This window comes from Motacilla alba, chromosome 2 (assembly GCF_015832195.1).
Source record: "Motacilla alba alba isolate MOTALB_02 chromosome 2, Motacilla_alba_V1.0_pri, whole genome shotgun sequence".
Taxonomy (NCBI): domain Eukaryota; kingdom Metazoa; phylum Chordata; class Aves; order Passeriformes; family Motacillidae; genus Motacilla; species Motacilla alba.
Window position 1 is genome coordinate 16,095,829 of NC_052017.1, and position 15,837 is coordinate 16,111,665.

Consider the following 15,837-nt stretch of genomic DNA (forward strand, 5'->3'; position numbering starts at 1 on the left):
AGCACAAGACCTCTTGATCACTGCAGTGCTCAGGGCAGGCCTCCCCAGCACAAGAGAGATATCAGCTCACTGGAGTGAGACCAGCAAAGGGGCACCACGACAGTTGGGTCATGGAGCTCCAGGGCACAGAACCTAGCTCTCGTCTGGAGATGACCATGGGTAGGGAGCATCCTCTTGCTGTCTTCAGACATGTGATGGGAAGGTACAGGGATGACACAGCCAGGCTGCTCTCAGAGGTATCTTGGGAAAGAACAAGGACCAACTGTCACAAATTTTATCAGGGAAATTTCAGTTAGATATTGTCACAGGCAAATACTGTTTCTTCCTTCAGGGAATTTCCATTAATCTATTTGCCAATTAACAATCTATTAATTACAGATTCTGGTATCAAGGGAGACTTAAAAAAACCAAACAACCCTGAGGAAAAGTCCTGCTTTCCTTCATACTTCTTCCTCCCCCCTGAGACCTTTTGCTCCTCAGTGCCCTCACCCCAGGCCACGCTCAGCTCCTTTGCTGAGGCAGTGCCCAGCTCAGGAGACTGGGAGCTGTGCACATGGGTCTGGTTCCTTCACTGGCAGCAGCTTCTCCAGGCTGCACCTTTCAGCTTCTGCTCTGGCAAAACCTTGGATACAGCCCCTGCCCAGGTAGGCTCTTCTCTCTTCCCTCTTCCTGCTCCATTGTGGATTTCTGTCCTCCTTTTCGTCCCACTCTGGCCTTGTTTCTCCTTCTGCTTGGTGTTTGCCACCGTCACTTTTCCAGAGGGGCCTGGGTCCATTGGATCCTGCTGGCATTGGCTGTGACCAGCTGAGGGCAGGCCTGGTCTCTCCTCACAGAGAGGAGAGCAGGCCCTCTACCAAAACCTTGACATTTATGAGGGGAAAAGTCATGATGAAGTAGTCAAATACTGAGGCAGGTTTCCCAGAGGCTCTGGAATATGAACCTTGGAGGTAACTCCAAACTCATTTGGGCAAAGCCGTGAGTGACCTGGCCCAGCGCCCACAGCAGCCCTACTCTGAGCAGGGCACATGTGAGATGAGTGCCAAAGGATGCTTCCAACCCAAGTTATTCCATGATTCTACACAACTGTTGGAATCACATCCAGGCTCAGTAAATGTTTGAAAGACACAAAAATACAGAAACTAAGCAGAAAATGTTTTTTAGCATTACTGGGGACAGTTTTACCTTTCAAAATAAAGATTACCACAGAGTTTGTGAGCAGAGACAACAGGCAGCCATGGGCAGAGCAGGAGATGAGCCCTGCTCCAAGTAGAGGGAAATGGAGGCTGAAAGGGCAAAGTGAAGAAGAGTTTTCAAACAAAAAAAGCACTGTGAAGCAGGGAGTTTCACCAACCAGGCACATGTTGATTTTTTATTTCAAACGCTGTGCAGAAGGTCACACATGCAAGAAACTGCATTTGCTCTCCCTAACCTGGTGTCTCTTCAGCGAGGAGCTGGTTGAGCCCTGGAGCCATTGTGATACTTAGGCCACAACCAAAGTCATGTCTGCATTTGCAAGCCTGCCTGGGCTGTTCCTGAAATACACCTGGGCTGAATTATTCTTCTTGCTTCTGGCAGGGTAAAAATGCCCCAGAGACAGGCAGTGGAACCTGCTGTGGAAGAGAGAAGGTTTGGGTACTGTGTTTTGGAGTCAGTTTGAGCCTGAGCCTCCTGCTCTCCTGAGAAATTATCTGGCCTTGAGTGCTGTGCAACAGGGACACAACTCCTGAAAGGTGAGCAATCTGCCTGTTTTTTTGCTTTTCAGGTTTTTTGTTATGGCTGCTCTTGACTGGTTTATGTGGACTTCAAGTGGACAGTGTCAGGCATAGTCTGACAACACCTAGAGATAAGGCCACTAGGAATATTAGAAAATTAATTGATTATAGGGCTGGGTCCCCACAGATCTTGAAAAGAGGCAAATACAACCCGCTTCAGAGTGGAGGACCAGCTATCCCTGTCAGCTCTTTCTTAGGCATGTCAAGTATCTATCAGCTTGTTTGACCATCGAAATAAAATGTCCCAAAAATGGATGTCCCCACCTTTCTTCACTTGCACCATCATTCAGTGGATTTCTTCCACGTGATGATAAACAGTAATTGAAGTCTTTTGTCTTTTCTCTTGTGCTTGCTTCAATAGGAGCTTTCTCATCAAGGTGAGATTGATTCCAATAGGAGTAGGCTCCAGCTCTTATATATAATTAAATCATAGTGATAAGTGCATAATTAAATCATAACAATAGATAAGATACAACAGGAGCTAAATACTAAAATCACATCTTATAATTTCAACAAAGTTTCACACACAAATAAAACAGTGATTACTTAAATGTATTGTAAGGTTGTCTACAAGTACAAAGTCACAGTAGGTTCTCAAACAGGCACATCCATTCCCTCAGAGTATTCCCTCCCATACTCTGTTCTCCAGGGGGTAGGCTGCAGCTCTCTTGTGATTTAATTCTGACACAATGATTTGGTATTTGGTGTATACCCTAGCAGTGTGCATTGTTAAAACAAAAACTGTGCAGTTACTGCTGGTTGGGTTATAAATGAAATTAACTAGGTAACACCAAGAGTGGAATTCCCTTTTAAATCTATTTGCATTATGTCAAGTTACCTTTTGAATGTCAGTGGGCAAATTGCTTTCATCTCCTTTATAATTTCTGCCACAGTAAATTGCACCCACAACTGAGAAGCATGTGTGGTGCAGAATATACTAGAGTTGCCATACTGATTAGCACAAATAAAGTGAGAGTGTTGCATTCCAGTGTGGGAAACTGCAAGTAGTTCTTTTAAAAATAGATGGTCAGGAACAAAATTAAGCCAAACGAGGCAAACATTGTATCTGAGAACCATTTGTTGGTAATGAAAGAGTAAAATAAAAAGGAGTTGTCCTACTAAAGAGGGCTAAAGAAGACAGAGCAGGAGAAAGAAAAATGGGAGGGAGAGGGAGAGGGAGAGAGGGAGAGGGGGAGTGAGGGAGAGAGAGAGAGGAGGCAGCGGGAAAAAGAGGGCATTACCACCGGAGGTCGGGGGGTGCCGTCGACATCCACGAGGCGGGGGCTGTGCACGCTGCCTGCCTGGGGACAGTCCCCGCAGCGATGGGCGACAGGATACGGGCTGCGGGGCGCTCAGGCAGGAGTTCCAGAAGCCTGGACAGGGTCGCGACGAGGATCGCGGTGGTGGGCAGACTCGGAGGGGGGCAGGGTTGGACGCACGGGGTTCAGGCAGGGACGCAGAGGCGAAGAAGGCAGAGCGTCGGTCAGGGACACAGAGAGGCAGGGCAGATGCGAGGGCAAGCAAGAGCCAGCGAGGGCAGAAGAGCCGAAAGGCAGGACTCCAAAAGCAAGTTCAAAAAGTCCCCAAAGAGTATCAAAAGCCAAAGGACACAACAGCCCCCAAAGAGCCCCCAAAGCTTGTGATGCAGTTATTTTTATGGCCCTGGCTTCTCCCAAAGACCGCGCGGTGACAGGAGACCACTGGCCCAGTCCAATGTCCCAGTGCAGTCCATTGGCAGAGACCTTTGCCATCTGACTGGGGAGTGTCTCTGGGGCACAGCGTCTTTGGTGTTCCCCTGCTGACTCCCTGTCCCATATGAGACATGACATGGTTGCCAGGCAAAGTCTCCCCAGAGAGAGACAAGGCTTTGCTCCATCTTCTCCAAGCTGCCTCCTGGACATGGCACACATGCATCCCTCCCCCATGTGCCCCCGACAACCATTGGTGAGGCATAACAAAACTGCATTGCCTCCTCACGGAGGGCCTCCACCTTGTGGGTCAAGTTTGTTTATGTGTGAACCAAATTTAGCTCATGTGGGCAATGATTGCTCCTGCAAGAAGGATAACCAGTCCTTCAATGGTTAGCTTGATCCTCAGTGCAGATGACATCATTACCAGTATCATTCCTGGGAAGAGAAAACAATACAAGTCCTGGAGGGGTTAGCCCAGACAGTGGCTCAAGTTGCTGAATAGCTTGGGCTAGTGACACAAGTCCTTTTTCCCACTCTGAATATCTCTGTTCTGTCTCTTTAAATGCAGCTGAGTTGAATAGTAAAGATCGCTTTGGTCTGTCAGGGAAAGTTTGACATTCCTCAAGTAGAATCTCAACTTTCAATTTTTTAAGTGCTTGCCATACTACTGTTGCTGCTTCCTCCACCTTTTTGGTGGACTGCTCCTGCAATTAGAGTTGCCCTCCGTAAGTGGGATCCTCTCTGAATTTGCCTTACCAGTTTTGCAAAATTTAGCACAGCAGCATTTAAAGGCATGGGATATCAAAACCCAGAATGTTTTCAATATGAATTTTAATTGCAGAGTGAGAAGCTGACATCCGCTTCCCAATACCTCCTCCTCTTTTGTTTTTCCCGATCGCTCTCCGCAAGCATTGCCTCCGCCTGTGCTCACTGTCCCTTTCCCGACCTGCCGAGCTGCGAGCAGCCCCTGTGCCTGCAGCCTCTTGGAGCGCTCCAAGCAACGCGTCCGCCGGCAGCCTCTCCAGCTTTTCCTGACGGCGCTCAGCAGCGAGCAGCCTGCACCCTACTGTCCCTTTCACTATCGCACTCGGCAGCAAGCAACACTTGCTACCAAAGCCTAATTCCTCTCTCATTTAACTGATCCTGCAGTCCTTTCACCAAACCCTGCTGAGAGCCAATCATTTCTCCTCCTGCCTGTTTGTTGGCATACCTCTCCTTTTGGGCAAAAAATAGATAAAACTGATTTACTTTTCCCCTTCCATACCTTTTTGTTCACTTAACACCACATTTATCCATTTAAGCCCTGCCTCAGGGCTATTAGAATTTGCACATACTGTGCCTGGGGGAGTTGGGCACACCTTATATTCTTCCCATCACTACCTGTCTGGAATTCATGGGTATGGCATCCTGTCCATGATGCCAAAAAAGGGATGGCACACCCTTAAGGGGAAGGGAGCAGCCAAGATTTGTAAATGCTCATGGTTGAAAGAAACAACAAAAGTTAGAGGGTCCACAAAAAAATCACAAAGTTTTATTATATACTTGGCATGGAAACTGGAGTGTTAGTCCTTGAGCTACTATACAAGAACGCAGGCCAAACAGTAATTCACTGGAATCTCATTTTGAAACTTCCAGCAAATGCAACATAACAACAAAGAGAGATTGTGCCTTCATCCAAAAAACGCCAGAAACCTTGACTTGCTGGAAGTCCTATGACCAGTTCCTGGCCCTGCCCCAAGGAGTGTCTTTTATCTTATTAGAACTTAATATAAAGTGCATGAATAGGCCAGGGAACAAGGACAAGCACTCAGATTCTGGGAGAAGACTGGCATGCACTACCTGCTTGAACACCATTTTGAAATGAGAGTTGGTGGAGCCATCTTTCCATGCTGTAAGGCAGATTCCCAAGCCTCAGAATTTACCTAAAGGCACGGGCCTGTGCCCATTGGGTACCCTGACTGGGTAGCTACTGCCACCAGGCCAGTTCCTAGGTTTCAACAAGTTAGGAGCTAAAGGAAATAGCTTCTAAATGTCTGTCTGACATACGTGTCTCAGAAAACCTGTGCATGGAAAAAGGAATCACCAGGATCCAACCTGCCCTAGGTGCTGAGTGCAGCAGGAGATACATAACCTTGCTCAGAGCCTGGCTGGCTCTTTTATACTCACAGGTGCCAAGCCTGTCTTCCCTAGATGGGAGAGAAGAAATACCTACAACTTTTCTGCAAGTACTGGCAGGAGAGGAGAGAGTTGCTTCTCTCAAAGGCAAGGAGAAGTGCCTGCCTGTGACATATTGTCTGGACACCTCTCTAGTAATGTAACAGCTTTATGTTCTCAGCCTGAAACCACTCAAATCACTGTCACCAGTGTCAATAACACCAGGCTGCAGGACAGTTTTTTGACTTGGAAAGATTCTTTCTATCATTGCTACTACATAAAGCTCTGGCATATCACACTAGTGATATTCTTGTGACTTGCCAACTGGAATCGCTAACCCTTGTTTCTAAGTCTTATTTCTTCTGTTGTCACTTTTCTGTTTTCTAAACCAGTACACTGAGAGATACACATCACCACAGTCTGTGTTTGCTCTCAGATGGAAGAAGAATGCATAGTAGTGAAGTAGCGATTGTAGCAGCTTCGGGGAAAACACTAAAAAAAGCCGATGACGTCTAGAGGCTGAAAGGAAGACGCGGGGCCGTGCCGGGAAGCGGCCGGGTCAACACGGAGCCAAAGCCGGGATCCGGGCAGCAGCTCAGCACGGCGGGCACTGCAAACGGGCTGGAACCCGCGAAGCAAGAGCCATGGGGGATACGGAGGGCAGGGGGGAAACGGAGGGCAGTGAGACACGGAGGGCAGGGGGGGGACACGAACCCGGGGCGGGGCGCGGCGGGGGGGGCCTGGTCAGCCCGCCCGGCTCCCACTGTCAGTCCCAGGGAGGCGGCGGAAACCCCGCTGAGTCACGGCGGGGGCGGTTCCGCCCGCTGAAAAATGTGATCCGAGGTTCTGCCGGGCAGAGGGCGGCTCTGAACTCCTCTCCTCTCTCTCTCCTCTCCGCCGCCCGCACAGACCGCGCCGTCGGGCCCCGGCGTGGGACGCGCCCGCGGCGAGGAGCTGCGGCCGGCAGCCCGTGCCCGCCTGGCCCATGGCGGAGCCGCGGGACCCCGCGGAGCGCTGCTCCTGCCGCAACACCAACTGCGTGGAGCACCTGCTGCGCTGGCTCTTCGAAGGGCTGGCGAGCGGCGTGGCCGCCTGCCCCTGGCCCTTCGTGCTGGTGCCGCTGCTGCTCTCGGGCGGGTTGGGCGCCGGCTTCGTCTTCCTGCCGCAGCGGCAGGCGAACGACATCGAGGGGCAGTTCACGCCGAGCTGGGGGCCCGCCAAGGCCGAGCGCGACTTCGTGCGGCGGCACTTCCCCACCAACGACTCGGAGCGCTTCTCCGCCCCGCGGCTGCCCACCGAGGGCGCCTACGCCGCCCTCATCGCCGTGGCGACGAGCGGGACCTCGGTCCTGGACGCGGCGGCGTGGGCAGAGGTGCTGCGGCTGAACGCCACCGTGCACGACGCCGAGTACGAGCGGCTCTGCGCCCGCACCGCCGGCGGCTGTGCCAGCCCCAACGAGCTGCTGTCGTCGCGGGGCGACGCGGGACCGCCCGCCCCGGGGAGCCTCCGCTTCCCTGTCAACGACGGCGTCTTCCTGGGGGCCGCGCTGGGCGGCGTGGAGACGGACGGCGAGCGGCTGCTCAGGGCGCGGGCCCTGAAGCTGGTCTATTACCTGCGGGAGGACGGCCCCGAGGCGCAGGACAGCCGGCGGTGGCTGGAGAGCTTCCTGCAAAACATCTCGTCCAAAGTGGCGGAGCTGCACCTCGGCTCCATTCAGGTAACGCAGGGGCCGGGTACGGCCGTGCGGAGCCGCCGAGCCCGAACTGTCCGGGCAGCCCCGTCGCAGAATGGAAAGGAAAGGGAAAGGGAAAGGGAAAGGGAAAGGGAAAGGGAAAGGGAAAGGGAAAGGGAGAAGGCAGGTGGGCTGCGAGGGCCAGGGCAATGTTCCTCTGCCAACTTGGTGTTTGGCCTTGCTTGTGCTTGTGCAGAAAGCCCAAGAAGAGGCAAAGCGCTTCAACGTTTCTTGTTCTTTTAACGGCAGGTGACTTACTTTACCTCACTGTCCAGACAACAAGAGTTTGAAGGAAATACGAAGAGTGTGATTCCGCTCTTCTCCGTGACTTATTTCTTAACAATAAGCTTTTCAATCATCTCTTGCCTAAGGTAAAATGTCTCTAAGCTATGGTTCAATGAGCAGTGATCTCTGCTGTTCTTTATCCCTCAGATGGTTTCTGCTCTTGTCAAGTGAAGGTGTTTTTGAAGCTGCAGAATTTCTGTGACATTTTATTGGCAGAATGTATTTCTTTGCCTTTTATTGTCTATGTATGTGTATCTCCCAGCTGCTTAGATGGTAGATGAAAACTTGAACAAGTGTTCAGTGCTTAGTTAAAGTTCAGGTGGATGAGCAATAGCTTCATAGATTCCTGCAAGTCTGGGTACAGCCTTAGTTGTTTTGCTTGCTAGTAGAGTCAGAGCCTTACCTGCTGTCCACAGAGAACTTAACCTGCCCTTTCCTTGTGCTGATGGAAAGTGAAACTTTGGACACTCAACAGCTGTACAGCAGTGTCTGTGTTCTGTACTTCCAAAAAAATTGGACTTGTAGGGTGAGTGGGCTGGTTTAGTGCTTGCATCAAGCATCATACCTATTACAGCATTTCTTGTGGAGTGCTTAAACCAGCCCTCTGGGGCGTCTTGGCAAAAGGCTGGTAGCCAACCTGCCTGCTGAGAAAGTTTCTCTACACGGTGCGTAGTGCCTGAAAGGTGCTTCCACTGATATGCTACAGCAAGAACTCATGTAAAATCAAAGACCTACTAAAAATTCACAATTTTTTTTGGGTCACTCAAAATCTCGCCTCATTAGTAGAGCTTATGTATCCTTATTTTGCCATCTCTTGTTATTGATTCAAAGACCAGTACACATCCTTACTCTTCTGAATATAGTTGGGCAGTGGTAATAATGCATATAACACCTCCTAGAAAAATTATTTTGTGTAATGCTGACCCTTGGGAACTCTCCAAGCAGCTTTCATCAGGAGTTTTTCTGAGAGAGGGTATCACTGGTATGTGAGTACTTTTCATGCCAAACACCTTGGAGAAATATTTGACACGTAACGAAGATATTCCTTGAAATATTTTCAGACTGAGCTGTATAAGAAATAATATCTGGCTTGCAAGCTGTGGAGTGCTTTCTTCTGGCTTAGCTGTATTAAGCAGCTTTGGATTGATGCTCTTCTGTGGAGTGCCGTTTGTGGTCACTGTAGCAAATGCACCATTCCTCATTCTGGGTAAGTAGAAAAAGTGAGTTGTGTTCAGATACAAAGACCAGAGTGAAGTTAAAACAATCTAATGGTGTCATTCTTTTATGATGTGAATGTCAGATGATGCAACATTTTCTCCTGAAGTGAGTGTAGGGGATACCCAGAGGTGCAGCCCCCTCAGAGCACCTACAGGTGGGCAAGCCCCTCAGCTCAGCTCAGCGTGCCCACAGTGGGACTGGAGATGGGTTCTGGTGCAAGGGCAGCTTTCCCCAGAAGACAAGGCCTGATCTAGATCCACTACTACAGCAGGAAGACTGAAATTGGGAGAGTGGTAAGGTCAGCACTTCTGGCATTGTTCTAGTGTCCCTGGAAGTGTAGCCAGGAGGATTAATCCTCTGCAGTATAACATCTATGTACAAACCAGTCTCAGTTGGCTGCACAACTGAAGTGATGCACCATTTGGCATCAGCTCCCCCCAAAAACCCAAGGACGTTGGTATCATTGCAGCCTTGTTACACTGACTGCTTAACAGTCAGTGCTGAACTTTCCAAGTACTGATAGCATTGCTGCAATTAGATAATGTTTCCAACTACATAATGTTGCTGCAAACAAATTACTACTTTTAAAATCCTTACTGGTCTCCTACATTTATCTGATGTTTTCTTGGGCTTGGTCTCATGCTGAGGAAAACACATGGAGCTGCCAGGTTGACCGAGGCTGTGCATCATCCTAAGATGTCCAATGCAAATGCTCCTTTGGGCAGGCATTGTTTCTTTGTTTCCTGCATAATTTCAATGCAATTTTTATTTACTTTTGCTTGCTCATCAATTGCAGTGCCTCTGATTACCAAAAAGCCCCTTTTGTATACCTGGGAAAGGGCTTAAGGCAGTCTCTTCAGATCTTCAGAAATAACACACAGACTTTTTGTCTTCCTTGCGTGAAAGCAAACAAATTCTCAGTACATCAGAGGATTTGCTTTGAAGGCTGCTTGCTTTCCAAAGCAGCCTGGCTCACTGCCACCCAAGTAATACCTTTGGATGTGCTGCTTAATTCATCTTTGCGTGTTTACTGGCAATTGCCTGTTCAGGTAGCAGGTAATGATTTCATCTCTTCTTCTGTGCTTGGCTAAATCTCATTCCGCTATTTGCACAGCCTTGCTTTCCCTTCTGTGTGATTAATTTTCAGTGAATAGAAGAGCCCTTGACGACATGGCAAAATACTGAAAGGTGTGAGATAATAATCTTGAGAGTTAGCAGAGGTGAGAGAAGCCCATTGGCTCTTCATTTTTGAACTTCAGCTCACTTACTCTGGCATCTTTAGCAAAAAACCAAATTCAGGATCCAGTCTTCCTGGCAGTTTTTCCCAGGGACCTGTCAGGTAATATTTGTGAGCACATCAGTATAAAGGTGAACAAAAATCAGTAATAAATCGTGAATAAGTGCTGGAAAATAAACTGGAGAGAAGTGGAGGGCAAAGAGCATAAAAAAGTGAGCCACTGGAAAACTGGAATCACTCTTCTCCCATGTGGTAGCAACTGCTCTTCCTGCCTTCTGAAGGCAGAACAAGAAATTACTGGTCTAAGTCGCTGCAGTGCTGAAGAAGAGATTCCAGAGATAATGGGGGGTGCTTCCAGCAGTAAGAATAGTTGAGCATCAGAATGTGTGATGCTTTGAAATCTGTGTCATCTGCATCATGGACATCAGCTACAAGACACTTGTCAGAGATGTGCTCAGTCCTTCCGCAGAGTCATTGAGGGATCAACAACCCATCAGGTCACCAGGAGGTGCTGAAAGGTAATACATTCAGCCACACACAAAGGATCTGTTTTCCAGATTCTCTTGTAACTTGCATCAGCGCTCGAGCAGTGTTAGTAGCCCACCTTCCTTTTTCAGATTTTCTGCAGAATGAAACATGATTAATGTTGTAGTTTTGTTGGGTGTTGGTGGAAGCTGCCATTTGCAGTGCAGCGTTAACAGTCTCTCCTCTTGCAGGGGTTGGCGTTGATGACATGTTCATCATGATTGCTTCCTGGGAACAAAGTTCAAAGAAAAAACAGAACTCCAGTGTTAAATCTCTGCTGGTTGAGACTTATGCAGAGGCAGCACTTTCTGTGACCATCACCACTCTGACGGATGTTTTGGCCTTCTTCATTGGCACCTGGACTGCTTTTCCGTCCGTGAGGTCTTTTTGCCTCTATACAGGGACGGCTTTTGTCTTCTGCTATGTATATACCATGACCTTCTTTGGGGCAGTTCTGGTATTAAATCACAAAAGGGAGCAAGGGAACCGACACTGGCTGACTTGTATGCCTGTGGATGTAGGTCAAGGTCAGGCTGAGAACTCCTGCTTGTACAATGCTTGCTGTATCGGCAGCTGTTCTAGGCAGCCATCTCAGCCAGAAGGTGAGCATCCAATGAGCGTATTCTTTAAAAAGCATTATGGCCCTTTTGTTACAAATAAATGGATCAAGGTGCTCCTGGTGTTGCTCTACGGAGCATATTTGGGTGGCAGCATTTATGGGTGTACTCAGGTCAGGGAAGGCATCGATCTCCGAAATCTGGCAAATGATGCCTCCTACGTTATTCCATACTATGATGATGATGACAAATACTTCTCCACATATGGACCCAGGGTCATGGTTGTCGTTACTGAGAGTGTAGATTACTGGAATGAGTCGGTGCGTCTTGGCATTGAGAGCTGTGTACAGAATTTAGAGAACGTTTCCTATGTAGATAAGAAGTACTCAGAGTCATGGCTGAGAATATACACAGACCTTGCCAAAAGGTACCCGATAAATATAAACAGTAAGACTGACTTCTTAAATAAATTAACTATACTGTTTGGAGCTCGGCCCAGTTCTGAGTGGGACATAAGCAAGACTCAGGATGCAATAGAGGCTTCACGTTTCTTCATCCAGACAGTGAACGTGACATCAGCCGTGGATGAGAAGAATCTCCTCAATCAGTTAAGAGAGGCAGCCAAGCAGTGCAGCATTCCACTGAAGGTGTATCACCCAGCCTTCATCTACTACGACCAGTACCTGGTAATAGTGCAGAACACTGTTCAGAACGTTGTCGTTGCTGCCGGGGCCATGCTCGTTGTCTCCCTTCTGCTCATTCCCAACCCGCTGTGCTGCTTGTGGGTGACCTTTGCTATTGCCTCTGTTATAGTTGGCGTCGCTGGTTTCATGACATTCTGGAACGTCAACCTGGATTCCATATCCATGATCAACCTGGTCATTTGCATTGGGTTTTCAGTAGATTTTTCTGCTCATATTTCCTATGCCTTTGTTACGAGTGGAGAGTCATCAGCCAATAAAAGGGCAATTGAAGCTCTGTCCCTGCTAGGTTACCCAGTTCTACAAGGTGCAGTTTCCACAATATTGGGCGTAGTTGTCCTGGCTGCAGCAAACACCTACATCTTTAGGACATTCTTCAAGATCATGTTCCTTGTTATTTTTTTTGGGGCTCTTCATGGTCTTGTTTTTATTCCAGTGTTTTTAACATTTTTTGGAAACTTTGGCAGATCACCCAATACCAAATCTAAAAAACTTGAGCTTGAGAAATTATAAAGGTTGTTTGTGACTAAGTTGAATGTGTTATAATTTATATTTATTATATGTAGAGTCATTTGTAATGACTGTCAGGGAATATAAGACATGAATAAAATGAAAGGCAAAAAAAAAAAAACCACAACAGGGAAGCAAAGGCTTCAGAAAATCCATGTAAGAAAAATAATTAATTAAAACTTAGAGATTGCATTTTTGCATTTCCATTTCTCATTTTTGTGTCAACATGTTAATGTTATTAAATATTTTTTGTGTCTACCGAATGTATTAAAGTTATTATAAACACTAACCACTGTGTCAGCTTAATGGACTACATTATATGTTTGTCAGGACATGTTCACAGTGGGGAAGAGTAACTTCCACTGGACTGCATTTTCCACCTGTTTGCCTTGGTGCTGTAACTCATCCCAACACTGAGCTGGAAGATAGTTTTTACCCAAGAGGCTCAAATCTGGATGTTTTACAGCAAAATTACAAGAGGTCAGAACTGTCTCAGACTGCAATAACTCATAAGCCTTCAGGAGACAAAATGTGCTTAGGTTCTTAATGCAGCACGAAAAAACCTTGGGGAAGACCCACCCCAAGCTGACTCCCATTTTCTATTCAAAGCCTTTTCTTGGTGTCCTGTTTTCTAGCTAAGGCTGAACATCTGGTACCCTTAAGAAGTTTGTGTGTAGCTTCTGTTGGCTGCAGTTTGCAAAAGGATGCAGGTTACTGTAGATTGTAAAGGCTGTAGGTTACTGAACTTGCATGGACCTCCAGAGTAACCACCCTGGGAGATGCTGTGCTGTGGTATGACAGGGCAAGGATTCTCTAGAGAGAATCACAGCCTGATTCGAGACAAAATGAAAAGGCAACTCAGGTTTAAGCAGATCAGTCCTAAAACTGTAAACCCATAAATTCCATTCTGTTAATCCTGAGGAGTTTTCACTGAGTAAGAGCTAAAAATATACGAGAAGTGGTCTTCTAACTTGTAGGGACAAGACAGAAGGTAAAACTCAATGCATAATTTGTTGCCAATATCACAAATGACCCACTGGAAATAAAGTGAATGATGGTAACTGATGTAATTCTGGAAAAATTGGTGTAGAATTTATTAAACCATTCAGTCCAAATCTGCTGCCATGGAGGGTTTCATCTGACTGAGAAGTGTGACAGGGTCTGCCTCTGTTTCCTGGGATTTCTGGCCCATTTTATGGGACCCAGTAGACAGGGCAGGATCCTTCTGTCTCCTCTAGAACAGTTTTTGAAAGAGTAGTGAAAGAACAAAACGCATATCAATCTTAGAAGAAATCTGCTCCAGAACTCAAAGTCAAAACCCCACGCTGAATCTCAGAATTACAGCTAGCAGCATAAAGCTTCCAGGACAGGGCACTAAACACAAAGCTAGATTTGGGAAAAAACAAATGCACTGGAGAGCACAACCCCATGCACTAGTCCCCACTTCTCCCAATAAATGTTTCATGGTCCTTACTAGTGCTCTAATGGCAAATGTTGCAGCCATTTATGCACTGATGATGCTGTGGAAGGAGCAGATGATGCTCTCATTTTGACTAATGCCAGAGGAAGGCCCCTTAGTAAACATGTGTGAGTGACGGGTTTGGAAAAAGGGAAATCTACTTCTCAGGGAAATAAAGAGAGCAGCCTATTTAAAGTGTGTACTCTCACCTCTCATCGTGTTGTTTGGCCATATTTTAGAAGCAAAAATTGCTTTTCTTGCTTCTAGCCAAAGCTTCCAAGCAGATCAATAGAGCAGAAAGTTAGGAATGGCTTGATTGCTCTATCTTCACAGCCAGTTTAAAGGATTAAGATTTAGAACACTCTTCTGACATTTCAGCTGAGTCAGGTCATCACAGAGTAAGAAGCAGCCAGGAGAAGGCCACAACTTTCAGTGGAACTTTGCATTTTGTGTTAAGCTTGCTGGTAGAATTCTGTCATGCCAGCTTCAGGAACACAGAAAATTCAGAATTATGTCAAAGTTTTAATTACTTATTTTTATGTGACACCCTGCTTGTGACCACTTTAGAGGTATTTAAAAAGCAAACAGTGTATCTAAACACTTGGCTCTGCCCTGTTTTCAACAGCAGGAGTCTGTTCCTACTTAAAGAAACACCTCTCTGTCTGATTTCTGGAAGCTGCTTTTGTGATTGTGATGTGTTGACCCTGGCTGGACAGCAGGAGCCCACCAAAGCTACTCTATCACTCCCCTCCTTAGCTGGACAGGGAAGAGAAAACACAGCAAAAGGCCTATGGGTTGAGATGAAGGCAGGGAGAGTTCACTCACCACTTACTATCATTGGCAAAACAGTTTTGAGTCAGTAAAATGAGTTTAGTTGCCAATCAAATCAGAAATAAAACCTAATTTTAACACCACCTCTTCCCCTACCCCTCTTCTTTCCTGTTTTCATCTTCACTTCCACTTTTCTCTACCTCCTCCCCCTCAAGCACCAAGACCAGGGTGGGGGCGGGACAGGAACTGGGGTTGCGGTCAGTCCATCACAGGTTGCCTCTGCTGCTTCTCCCTCCTCAGGGTGAGGAAGACTCACTCTACCCCTGCTACCTCTCTTTCACTGACCTTGGTGTCTGCAGAGCTGTTTCTCTCACCTACTCACTCCTCTCTGTCTGGCTGCAATTGCTCTCGGGCAGAGCTTCTTCCCCTTCTTTAAGTGTGTTGTTCCAGAGGCTTTACCACTGGGGCTGATGGGTTCAGCCTTGGACAGGAGCAGATCCTCCTAGGGCGGTCTGGCAGTGCTCTACTGGACACAGGGAAGCTTCTGGCATCTTCTCCCAGATGCCACCCATGTAGCCTCCTCACTACAAAAACCCTGCCACCCAAACCCAATCCAGTGCTCTCCTATCTCTGCCCAATAATAAGAAAGGAGAAATTCCAGCTCCTAGGGGCTTCCAACAGCACCAGCAATCAAATCCAATGCCTCAGCAGACAAGTTTCTTGGAATATGTTACACATATGTTACATGCACAAAACCAACTAGGAATGACAGTAAACTCTTCAGTAATACTTGCGCTGTATTGGCCAGAAAGCAAAGATACCCATTACACTTTATGGCTGATCTTGTAATTATCTTTCATCACCCAATGACACATCACTTTTTTTTTTCTTTTTGATACTATCCTATGCATATAGCAAGAAGCTTTTGAATAAGAAAAGTTGGACTTCAAGAACTGACCCTCCTAAACAACATCATTCAATACAGATTTTAGTAACTTCAAACAAGAAAAAGTTTTTTTGCTTCTCTTAAATGCAAATTCACATTATTTAGCTAGAAAAGATCCCTTCCAAGTCCCGCTACTGAAGCAGCAATTGAAAAAAGGTTTGAATTTCTAGGGACAACATTCCCTAGAAATCTCACTTACAGAGAGTGCAATTTTGGCCATAATTCTTAAATTTATTTATAATTTTAAGTGTTTTATACACCTCAATTTACACACTAGGG

The 15,837-nt window shown here is 47.0% G+C and overlaps 1 protein-coding gene across 1 annotated transcript; it reads left to right on the forward strand.

Annotated features, from left to right (window-relative positions):
- Positions 1-6,327: 6,327 nt before the first annotated feature.
- On the forward strand, positions 6,328-15,614 carry LOC119697375 (patched domain-containing protein 3-like). Its single transcript, XM_038128095.1, has 4 exons — positions 6,328-7,334; positions 7,599-7,720; positions 8,696-8,841; positions 10,806-15,614. Exons 1-4 carry the CDS (start codon positions 6,603-6,605, stop codon positions 12,383-12,385), a joined length of 2,580 nt encoding a protein of 859 aa, XP_037984023.1. The 5' UTR covers positions 6,328-6,602; the 3' UTR covers positions 12,386-15,614.
- Positions 15,615-15,837: the final 223 nt, after the last annotated feature.

What these genes read in the sequence shown, in the direction of transcription:
- LOC119697375 (XM_038128095.1), top strand. Translation starts at nt 6,603, where the DNA reads ATGGCGGAGCCGCGGGACCCCGCGGAGCGCTGCTCCTGCCGCAACACC. An exon ending in TCAATCATCTCTTGCCTAAG is followed by an intron (nt 7,721 to 8,695) that starts GTAAAATGTCTC and finishes AAATATTTTCAG; the next exon opens with ACTGAGCTGTATAAGAAATA. An exon ending in TGCACCATTCCTCATTCTGG is followed by an intron (nt 8,842 to 10,805) that starts GTAAGTAGAAAA and finishes CTCCTCTTGCAG; the next exon opens with GGGTTGGCGTTGATGACATG.